The following is a 12,168-nucleotide window of genomic DNA, read 5'->3' on the forward strand; positions in this document are numbered from 1 at the left end:
AAATCAGCAGATACAATCCACAGAAATGGGTGGGTGAGCGGACACAGAGAGTAAGGGAAGGCAGGCTTCCAAGGCTACTTTTGGGAAACATACCCACTGGCGTGCTACGTCTGGCAGTGAACTCTGTATTGCATTTACTGTAAAAGAGTGAAAACACTAGCAACACAGACTTATCACATTTGCAAGCTGGCTTTCCTTTGGGGCCGTTCTTTCCACGCGCTGCACTGAGGACGTGGTGCGTGCCATGCACCAGGCTGGGGCTGCTGGAGCGGCAGTAAGCTGAGCCAAGGCGCGCTCTGCCAGGTTCCATGCACGCTTCGGGCCTACGACCACATCCACGTCCCCATGGGACACTGGGCGACGTGCCTGGCACAGATCAGGGCTGTGGGGGGATGGTGACTAGGCATCCGGGCTGAATGCGTTCAGACCAGGAACTACCCGCTGGACCATCCCATCTGAAGGGGTCAGTTCTGGGAAGACTGATCAATAGCTATATTCTGCCTGTTTCCACTTACCCAGTGAGTTTCTGGGGACACAGCTCTGTCACCAGAGCGCCCTGCTGGCACTCGGTACGCATCTAGGTGCTAACGATGACACCGCCTGACAGCTCGACCGATGGTCTGCACACTCGCAGCTCCTCAGAGCAGGGCAGGACCTCTGTGATGGTCTGTTCAGTGAGGGTGTGACGAGCCCTGGGGCACGCCCTGCACTCTGTTCTAAGCACGGAGCCAAACGCGGCCCCTATCCTCATGGAGCGTGGTGAGCACAGAGCATCAGAAAAGCAAGACCAAGTATCAGTGACCAGTGGAGACGTCAGCAGAATTAAATCAGGCTGCTGTGATACCAAGAGGCTGGCTGGCAGTGAGCACTGAGCCCAGGTTAGGAGAGGCTTCCTGCAGCACACACGGCTGAGAAGGGCCAAGCCTGGAGTGTGGTGTGGTGGTGGAGGGAGGCACACAGGGCTGGGAAGGCAGGCTGGCCCCATCAGGCATGACGCTGAGGCGGTCAAGGGGAGAGTGTCCACGGGAGCAGGTGTTCCAGTTCCAGCAGAAACAGCCGTGAATGCACACGACTGCGTGTTCTCGGAGGGGCGGAGACGAGCTCCCCGTCTCAACCAGCGAGTGGGGGCTGGATGGAGCGGGCTGTACACAGGACACTGTCGTGGGCACGGCACCCGGGGGCACGCCACAGCCCCGCTTTAGAGACGTACGTAAGTGGAAGGGACAGCACCTTTAGACAAACTTTTGGAGAAAGCTGGTCTGTAAAGAAGCCTTTCCCTTCAGAATGTTTCCATCTTTGCGCAAGACTGTTCTAGTCTATGTTACTCTGCTCTGGGTTACAGAAGATGCTTATTCTAGCTTCATGCTTTATACATGATTAGGCTTGAACTGCTCATTCATGTAAAAATTTTCAGTCATATATATGAAGCATTTTTTTGAAATATACTTTGTGGAAATATTTTAGAATGGACTTATATATATCCGTACTATATTAGTGAAGTAAACTCATTAGGCATCTAATATTAACTATTTAGATCCCAATTTCAAGTTAAATGAGTTATCATTTTGAAAAATTGTTCATATTAAAGTCTGTCTTACTCAATATTTTATCTCACTTGACAGATATATTAGATGGTTTCTGAAAGATAACTTAGTGACACATATAATCCAAAGGTACTAGAAGTAAAGTCTACTGGCAGTAAACAAAACTGTTTGTTTTATCAAGAAATATCTCCCAATTCTTGAATATACTATCAAAACATTCATATAAGGAAAAGCACCAGATTTCTAGATTATTCTAACAAAACTGACTTTGCCCCCCCCAAAATATTATTTTCTATAGAAGCATTCCTTAAGATTCATCAGAGTTGTTGGCTCCTTCCTCTTTAGCTTTGTGTGGATAACTTCTTCCATGCTGCCAAAGATAAATTTCAATAAAATCAAACTCAATGAAACCAGTTACTTGTTTTCTCTTAATTCTTACACCTACCTGATGGGAATGATGTAGGAGAAGAGGAGGAGGAACCGAAACAGGTTGCGGTACCACGGGCCTACAAATCCTTGTAAGGTTACCATAACAACCGAGAGAGCAACTAAAGCCACAAACAGTGCTTTGGTCAGCTGATTGAGTTCAAGGTCCAACAAACCAACCTGAAAGAAAAACACAGAATTAGGGCATAACCATAATGTCCCTAACATGACTAATGTGAATACGTGATAGTGATGAATGACACCCTTAAATTCCCTCTTGTACTGACCTTAGCTATAATGAAATACAAAACGGTATTAACTTTACTCTTCTCCTGAAAAGCCTCTTAGAGATTTAAGCAGAATTTCTGAAAGGGAGTCATGATCCCCAGGAAATTCCCAGAAAGGATTTACTGAGACAATGGGAGTCCAGGGTATCCAACCAAAAAACACCCAGATCCTTTCTCAAGATGAAGATGCTATGACAGCCGACTGGGGCAGACTGGGACAGGGGGTGGGGGTGCAGAGGACGGCAGAGACTTGCTCAGTCTGTGGAGAGTGGATGTGTGTGTCTCTCCGCATGTGCTATGCCAGCTACCTGATGCTTAAGTGCATTCCACGTAAGGATTTTATGTTCACGTAGAGGCTCCCAGGAATAGGACAGTGTCTGTCATCCCTCTCTGCCAGGAGGGTCTCTAAAAAAACCTTCTCTGAATCAAGCAGAAAAGCAACAGACAAGGTAGTTAGCTTGACTGAATACCTTTTTAATGTGCACAAATCCTACACTTTAGGTTCTCCCAAAAAGGTATACAACCCCAAATTCATTCTGTGGATCGTGTCCTAGCTGAGCAGACCGTGAGGGGAAGCTATGTCCATGGGAATGAACTCATTTTGGGGTGCATTCTGTGTGGGATCTTGGAAACGGTGAGAAGCAGTGTTCATTGCTCAAGTCAGAAGTGATCTCAAGCTCTGGTGGTCCGCACGCTGCCCTCCCCTGCTAAGTTGCCTGGTTGAAGGACCACAGTGTGGTACAGCATGTGGGTGGACACAGGGGTGGGGTCTTGGGCTTTGCAAAAAGGCTTCAGAACCACACAGTGGGAGAGGTGGGGTCGCACAGCAATGATATTTCCTCGGGAATCAAAATGGGGCTCATCTGAACGCTGGTTCTGCCACCTCACAGTAGGACCTTGGGCAAACTGTACACCCATTTTCTTATCTGTAAAACAGGGTTACAGAAGTGCCTCCCTAACAAGACTCAGGGGGTTAAAGACGAAGCACAGCTCCTGGGACAAAGTAAGCCACACACGTTCTCCTGTTCTCGTTCTTTGAGTTAGGAAACACTGAGATCTGAATCTGCATTTCCCACCTCTGTGGCCTTGGCCTTACCCTGCCTACCCTCGCTTTTCTCATCCCCAAGCTGTGGCTCCCCACCTGCTAGCCAGGTGGGCTCCCTGACGGCCATGGAGAACCCACAGTCGCCCCTGGTGACTGCCCACCCTGCCTACTCCTCACTCACGGGACCCTGACGGGGACCGAGTCCTACCACCCCTGTCAGTTCACCACCATCTGAGCTCCTCCCGAATCTCGTACAAATTGTGAAAGAGAGTAATCTAAAAAGAAAGTGATTGCCACAACTTTGATAAAATAAACGAGATGCTACAACTCTCAAACTAAAACGTTTGAGAATTACTGAGCTAATTAACTAGTAACTTGGCTTATTTTTTAGTACTTTTGAAAACCCCTAATTTTGGCCAAAACGAGGTTAGCTTTCCCCATGTCTCAGTCTTTGGTCTGTATCTGGTTGTGATTGACATCTGCCACAGACTTGCATGAAAACATTCGAACCCATAGTTAGAAAAAAACACCAAATTTTGTCAGAAAGTGCAGCTAAGTGTAGCTAGGACGAAATCCACTCATTAAATAAATGGAAGGTCTACTGAGCTTTCTGCTACAGTGTAAGGTGATGAAAAATGAGCCCACTTGAGATTCCACCTGCAAGAAACAGCCAGTCTAGTAGGAAAAATAAGATGAAGACCAGTCATAAAATTACAAAACACCAAGTTTTCTTGTCTAACCCAGCTGCTGCCGGATGCCACTCCTAGGCCTTTACGAACAGCCTGGAAACACGGGAACCACAAGAAGCCAGAAGTAACCCCTGCCGTTTGTCTAGAGCCCGGGTTCTACCTGCTCACCCACCAGGACACGGCGGTGTATGCGTCCTGGGCGGGGCTCGGGAATCCCGCGACAGGCCCCGCCCCGTGGCCCCGCCCCAGAGGGTCCCCGCTCCACCCATAGGCCCCGCCCCGTAGCCCCGCCCCAGAGGGTCCCCGCGCCACCCATAGGCCCCGTCCCTGTGGCCCCGCCCCCGCGGCCCCGCCCCAGAGGCTCTCCGTGCCACCCATAGGCCCCGTCCCTGTGGCCCCGCCCCAGAGGCTCCCTGCTCCACCCATAGGCCCCCGTCCCTGTGGCCCCGCCCCTCATGGCCCCACCCCAGAGGCTCCCCGCTCCACCCATAGGCCCCCGCCCCCGTGGCCCCGCCCCAGAGGCTCCCCGCGCCACCCATAGGCCCCGTCCCTGTGGCCCCGCCCCACCCCATAGGCCCCGTCCCCGTGGCCCCCGCCCCCCGTGGCCCCGCCCCAGAGGCTCCCCGCTCCACCCATAGGCCCCCGTCCCTGTGGCCCCGCCCCCGTGGCCCCGCCCCAGAGGCTCCCCGCTCCACCCATAGGCCCCGTCCCTGTGGCCCCGCCCCACCCCATAGGCCCCGTCCCCGTGGCCCCGCCCCAGAGGCTCCCTGCTCCACCCATAGGCCCCCGTCCCTGTGGCCCCGCCCCCTGTGGCCCCGCCCCCCGCCCCCGGGAAGAAAGCGCGGGGCCTGGGGGCCGTGGTGCGGTCTGGGGTCGCCTGCTGAGCCCGCGGGCCGGGGCCACGCAAGTTGGCGCGCGGCCGCAGGGGCCTCCCCGTTCTGCACGAGCGGCCACCGTCGGGCCAGGGGTCAGCGCGAGGCCCTCCACCTGCAGGCCCCTCCGCAGGGGACGGGCGGGCGGCACAGGAGCCCTTGCGAGCTTCTGGAAACTTCCGGCAGGCCGCCCCGTAAGAGCCCTTGAGAACCGGGCCGCTCAAGAGCGCGCCCGGATCTACCCACCGCGTTTCAAGAGCAGCGCAACGAGGACGAGTATCTTGCAATCTCCGCTACTTCAACTACTACACAGTTTATGCCTGAATTACTGAGAAAAATGGGCTTTTGGATTAGAATGAAGAAAAATTACGCCGAGGAAGTAGCGCATGTTTCAAAGCCCAGACCCTGTGCTGTGACAAAGGAGGCCTGAGTGTCAGGCCTCCCGAGGGTCAGATGAAGTCATTATTCACTCAGTCAGGGAAAAAAGACCCAATTACCTCAACCTAAAGATGCTATCAATGAATGCAAAGTGCATATTTTACTCTATTCATCCAAATCCCATTAAAAAGTGAAAGGAATGATTTAATCTGGCCTTGCAGAGTTGGTCTTTTTTCTGTAATAAAATAAAGAATCACTGTCTTGCAAAATGCATAACCACCACCTCACACTCTCCCTGCATCCCAGCAGTGAAAGACTGTAAAAGCTGGGACAAAAACAGTCAGAAATGAATACACAGTTTCCTTTGAAAAAATGCCACCTATAGGACCGCAGTGAAAAGCAGCCCCCTGCCCACTGCTATGCAGAGAACTCCAAGTACTCATACCTTTCTGACTGACCAGGACGGGGGGCTCCGCTGCCTGAGGGCCGCTCGGCCCGGTCCTCTCCCACACCCCTCGGGTCCAAAGGGAAGCTTCATCACTTTGAACTCTTTAAGTTTACAGCAAAATACAACTTTTCAGGAACGGGTTGTTCTTTGCATTCTTTCAGGTAGCCCTTGTTGAACTAGGATTATTCTTCCTGGAAAATCACTGCAACCCAGCTACAGTACATAGCATCATCCAAATTTGTTTTTTGGTTTTTTTTTTTGTCAATTCTAATAAAGTCCACTTTTAGTTAATAGTTAATATTTTTATACTCGTTTCTCTAAAACATGCTTAAAAAGTTTCTACAACTCGCTTAAAATGCAATCTGGACTCTTAAAAACAATATTCAGTATAAAAACTAGTTAACTTGTAAACTTACAGGTTTTATAAAGAAGACGGTAACTTCACTTTTGATGTGAATCTCTTCCTTCTTTAAAAAATTTCTTTAAACACCTGAACAGACCAAATACCTTTTGCTATGATTGTAAAATCTTTCCACCCATAGAATATATTATTAATCACTCGAATTATGACTCTGCAAGAAAAGGTAAATTATGTACACTAGCAAGCAATTTTCAACATTTATTGTAATTTCCTATATTAGTAAAGCAAATTTTCTTCTACTTGTCATAACATTTGTTTTATTTGAAACAACTGTGATAACAAAATTAAATACGCTACTGGAAATTTTAATCTCCAAGGGAAAATTTGTGCATAATGTCTAAGATACCACAATGGTTCTGCAAAGGGGCTGTTCTAGGATAATGAACACAATAACTGCCTGTATAATCTAAAATGCTACTAATAGCAACAATCACAAATCCATTTAGCTCCTCTTTAATTTATGTACCAAGTTTTAAATAGCTAATGGTTCTCAGTAAAATAATGGTTTATACCAACAATAAAGGGTAAATACGGTATTCTCCTGCTTAATCAAGAAAAGATCAGTCAGGTTTTTGTAAATGGACGAATGAGAGCCCGCCTTATCTCTGAGACGCAGCGCTGTCCCATCCATCTCAAAGTTAAACCCCTATCGCGCTACCAGGTCCCTAAGAAGTCAATGTACACCCCAAACTGGAACAAAGGTCTCGTGCTATACAAACTTAGTAAGAGACAAAACAACGGGCCTCGACACCCACTAAGTGCTGACCATATGGTATTATCCCTGGAGGAGCATGATGTGAACATCAAAATGCTTTCACCATTCTTTTAAAACTCACATTTAACTTACCTGTTACACAGAGTATTTTAGAATAACAAAACAGTTAAGATGTGAAATGTCAAAAAGCCAATTTAAACTCTTGCAAGGAGCTAAATATTATTTTAATTTGTCCTATATTATCCCTGTACATGGATCACATTTTGAAACACAGAAAAGCCTCCAATCTAAAAGCCTAGTAGCTAATTTTACTCAAGACGACTCTACATAGGCAGAAGGACGGCGTTATACACAAAAGATCACTTAGGGAAAAAAATAACGTTAATGCTGTTTATCTTTTAGTAGCTGAATACTCTTGGACCAGCCCACCAGTTCCTCATCATTCAGAATTTGGATTCTGACTAGAAAACTGAGACAGGGCAACACTTTAACCTAATTGAAATTCCTATAAAAAGCACATTCCTTTTAAATATCTTTGAAACAAATCAGCCCTATATTTTCCACTTTTAGTAGAATCTTAAGAAACAAGAAAAAAATAAGTAATCTTCAGACCTTCATTTGTACTTACGTATCTCAAATAATTGAAATTCATTTAACTCCTAAATCTTACAGCAATAACTTTTTCCACTTTGGAGTTTAAATTAAAAGTATGTTTTTAAAAAGTGATGCTATGTAGCCTTTTATTTTTTCCCTCAAGTCTATTTATTTACTCATCTTTGGACATGAACTACTAAGTCTTGAGTGTCTCCTGCATACACAGGCTGGCCACACACTGCAGACGTCTTTGAGCTATTACTGCGTATCGCCTCAGTGATCTGCGAAATAGGCAGCGCTTCTCTGAGCCATTTTAGTCTTTTGGCTCAATAATCTGTGCTTTTAAAAGCTCCCTAAATAAGCATCAGTACGACAATTCTTAATGTTACAATATATCACCTTAATTTTTAAAAATAAGAATGTATATTTACACAATACACATTTTAAAGTCTGTTGTTAGAGAATACTTCATATCCTACATTTTTACCTACCAACAAATTTTGCCTGACTGCTATATTCAGCAACTAAGGTTTCTTCCCGTGCTTCCTATACAGTTATTACATAAGATGGTTTTCCTTAAGTGCTGAACATTTAAAAAGAAAATGGGGTTGTTACATTTTTTACAGGAACAAAAAAGTACTAGTGCGAGGATCTGCTACTCAGCAAAAAGTAAAACACTTTGCATATCAATGGGAGAAACTTAGGAGACAGGAGATTCAAGGCAAACCCTAAGCGAGCCTGGTTTACACAAACTTGGGACTGAGGTCCACTGTCAGACCACGTGTCAGCTGGCTGACAGTAAACACGCTGCTGAAGGTGGAATCCTTCCTGAAATCTGCAAACAAGTTACCTGCTAAGTCGAGTGCACAATGAAGCTGTCTGGTCAAACTGCTGACCCTGCAGATCCCCGGAGAAATTTCGATACTGGCTTTAGCATTTCCGACACGACACATATCCACTCAAACGGGTACTTTTTATAACTGACAGATATGCCAAAAAAATAGCAGATTGTCTATGAACATATGTATGCACACATCTCAGATTTGTTTTTGCAAAACGCAGGCTTGTTGTATGGTCCTGAAAGACAATCTGGTCACGTCCCCTACTGTCCGACAGCTTCCTCTGTCGTGTTAGAACTTTTATTAAAGTATAACCAGTATATCAGAAGTCATCAAAGGTAATGCAATACAGTGGCTTAAAAATAAGTGGTAAGTTTAATTTTTAACATTATAAATTATTTCAAATACTCGTGTGTACAACTTGTGACACATCAATGCCATATTTAAAACAAAAATGAGTCAGTGAAAACATGCAAAACAGCCTGGAAACTATTTGGAAATTTAATGTATACTCCATGTACACAAGTTACATCAAAATCCAGCACTAAGTATTAAGAAAACCCCGTAATTTTCTAATGTACACTATTCCTAATCTTGTTTCACAATAGTCCACATAATTTATCTGAAAATCAGGGACGTAAGAAAACTAAAATGCACATGTCAGCGCTGTACTGACTATAACCTGAGTGCACCGCGGTCACGGGTCACGTTAACGTCTTGCTGCTCTTTGTAAACTAAGATTCCCAGCTGGGAGAGACAGCAAGCGCCAAGGGGCGGCATGCTGCCGTGGAGCCAGCAGAGGGCGCTCAGGTTTGATGCTTATTTTTTCTGAATCCTGAAAGCCTGCTTTTTGAAAGCAGAACTTCGATCTCTAATTCAACCAATTCAGTATATTGAATACACGTTATGTACATAGATGTACTTTTTTTGTTGCCTAAAAGGGTTGCCCTAAACATCTAATTTCTGCCATGTAGAATTCAAGACAGAACTGATAAGGACTTACAAGAGGGGGATTTCCTGAATAGAAACGTACTGTTCTAGAAGGAATCATGTTTAGAGATCAGATGTCCAGAATACGTCCAGAAAACTGCAGGTAATCAGCAGAGTACTATGGCACTAAGGCTTCTGAAGATTTAGATCTATTATAAACTAAATTGATAAAACGGCAACAACAGCTTACATTGATGGTTCAAGATCCTGCATATATTTAACCTTATTTTTGTCCTAACAGTGTCGGAAGCTATCAATTTTAAATGGTTTTGCCAAGCCACTCACCAATTTAAAATAATTACTTCAATAACCTAAGCTATCCACTGACACCAGAAACCTTAACATTCAACCTCATTCACGTAAGTGGAATTCCCAGTCAGGCATTTGGATTTCAGTGTCATTAAATAAGCAGTTGATTTGGGTAATTTTATATTTAACAGATATTCGACAAACAGCATTAACCTACTTTCACATCCTGACTATCCACAAACACAACACCCACGAGTCTGGGGTCTGGCCATGTTGTCACTGTGCTGAGGCGACAAAGCCTGGAGGGATGTGGGAGGAGGCACGGAGCCCAGGGCGCAGGTCCAAGAGCCGCCTCACGCCCAGGGTCGCGGCCTGGTAGACCCGACGCTCTTGGGATTTCTTTGTTCCCTAGCAACATGAAAGTCAGATTTTTCTAATGATAACTCTAAGTGGTACCGATACTTTCACAGAAAGGCTTTCATCAGGGGCCCCAAGAGCTGGCGGGGAGGCTGTGCTTCCTGCCGCGCTCGTCTCTCCACGGCGGCCCGGCCCGGTCTTCCTCCGGGGACAGGTGCACGCGTGCGTCTCTACTTTCTCCTCCGTGCGGCAAGTCCTCTGTTTTAAGTATCGTGTGTGTGTGTTTCAGAAACACCCTTAAGATGCATTCTCACTCATGAGATATAATCTGTACACTGTTATTGGCTAGAGAACAGTGCTGTACTGCTAAGGATGTTGATAAAACCAGTACTAAAATCGCGGCTCTGTGACCACTTGTTACGGGAGTTACCAAACATACAGCCAGGCCTTCCAACTCTACTGCACCCTCAAACTGCCAAGCACAGCGACAGCTCCCCTTCAGGAGACCCTCTGAACTCTATTTAAAGAGCCAGAAAATAATTACATGATCCCCTTCTGATATCCAGAAAATGAGGTGTTGAAGGAATTATTCTGGTGAGTGGCTTGGAGCTGCTGGACTACAGGTGATATGAAAAGGCTGGGTTTGGGGGAGGACACAGGTCAGAGCACCCCTTCCCCCGCACAGTGGGGACGCACAGGGCCGACGGGGGGATGGCCAGAGCAGCGGGGTGTGTGTGTGTGTGTGTGTGTGTGTGTGTGTGTGTGTGTGTGTGTGTGTAAGAAATTGTATGTAATGGGGCCAGGGGTTACCACCTTTCCACCTGTATTTTTTCCCTTATAAGGAAATGGTTCAATTTAGTAAATGAGGTCCCATTAATTTAAAATGAAACCTTAATTTCCAACCTGAGGTCTTCTTTCATAAGAGGTCACGGTACAGAGGAGTCTCCAAAATAAAGTCAGAAACTTGCTCAGTGATTAGCTTCAAAACGTTACTCACATCTAAACTCTTCCTTCGGCGTACCAGCAAACACGATGTACATGATGGTTTGTGCAGGCAAGTTTACCAACCTTAGTCAACAGTTTTCATATAATAGATTCCAGAAAGTCTGCTTTCATGAGGGACTTGAGTCAAACACTAGACACGGCCTATGAAGCTGCTAGTTCTAAGTCACACATCTTGGGGTGGGGACGGATGACAAGCAGCAGGAAAAGAATGCTTCCTTGCTCTAGTGGTGGAGTTTCATTTAGCACGGTTCCACGTGTGAGCCTCTGCAGCCCGCGCCACGGGGACCCACGCTGTACCACCAGCCGCCACGTCACACGAAGGCTGCAGTGGCGTCCGCTCACGCATCACTGTCTCCCCTCAATGTTTCTTAGATTATTGTGTAAACATGCAGGAATTTATGGACCACTTAAGGTCCCTACCCCAATCTCCAAATATCCGGCACCTATCATTACATAAACCAGTCAACAGTGCTTTTAAATCAAGAGTCATTAGCTGGCTTGACAAGATCTATGATGAAGATATTTACTGGGGGCGCCTGGGTGGCTCAGTTGGTTAAGCGACTGCCTTCGGCTCAGGTCATGATCCTGGAGTCCTGGGATCGAGTCCCGCATCGGGCTCCCTGCTCAGCAGGGGGTCTGCTTCTCCCTCTGACCCTCTTCCCTCCGTGCTCTCTGTCTCTCATTCTCTCTGTCTCAAATAAATAAATAAAATCTTTAAAAAAAAAAAAAAAAAAAAAAAAAAAAAAAAAGATATTTACTGGAGCCCAAGCTAGGATCACGGTTTCAGGGAACTCGTGAGGCTCCCTGGCAATGCGACGCATGCCCCCTGACCGTGCCCGCATCAAGCGCAGGGTAGATCCATAACACACTGGCGACGAGTGTCGTGAACACAGGGGCTCGTTCTGCCCGTGTCCTGTGCACCCCCACAGTCAGCATCAGCAGCGACTAACCCCCTTCTAAGGCCAACGAAGAATGGCAGAGAGAGAGAGAGAGACACCGAGAGTGGCCAGTGGGTCTAACATCTAATTTTGAGTCAGTCCACGGTTCTCATGATTTACGTTCTTGTTTTTTAAGAAAAATGGAATTTAGCAGATTTGCTGAAAATTTTAAACGACAACTTGAGGTGGTTGAAGAAACTTTCCATCTTGCTTTACTTCCTTTATTATGAGAACTGTCTGTGTAAGAGCTTTATTAGTGGTATCTTGGCAAAATGTAACACTATTTTAAACATCTAAAATTTTTGTGTTACTTTATGTTTCAAAGACATTTTATGAACCATTTCATACTTAATGGCTTGTAAGCAATCCCA

At 46.2% G+C, this 12,168-nt stretch overlaps 1 protein-coding gene across 23 annotated transcripts in view; it reads right to left on the bottom strand.

Annotated features, from left to right (window-relative positions):
* The window catches only part of ATP9B (ATPase phospholipid transporting 9B (putative)), a 249,713-nt gene that overhangs the window by 88,575 nt on the left and 148,970 nt on the right, over positions 1–12,168 (bottom strand). For all 23 annotated transcript variants that reach the window (XR_010407147.1, XR_010407148.1, XM_064577568.1 and 20 more), the window contains one exon: positions 1,990–2,150. Coding sequence is in view for 21 of the 23 variants with exons in the window: in XM_064577568.1 (XP_064433638.1) it covers positions 1,990–2,150 (161 nt within the window). In the remaining 2 variants the exon portion in view is untranslated. The remainder of the gene's footprint in view (positions 1–1,989; positions 2,151–12,168) is intronic.

The sequence above is a fragment of the Mirounga angustirostris genome, unplaced genomic scaffold (assembly GCF_029215605.1).
Source record: "Mirounga angustirostris isolate CCGP_5_RB_7025 unplaced genomic scaffold, mMirAng1.0.hap1 SCAF_14, whole genome shotgun sequence".
In the NCBI taxonomy this organism is placed as follows: Eukaryota; Metazoa; Chordata; class Mammalia; order Carnivora; family Phocidae; genus Mirounga; species Mirounga angustirostris.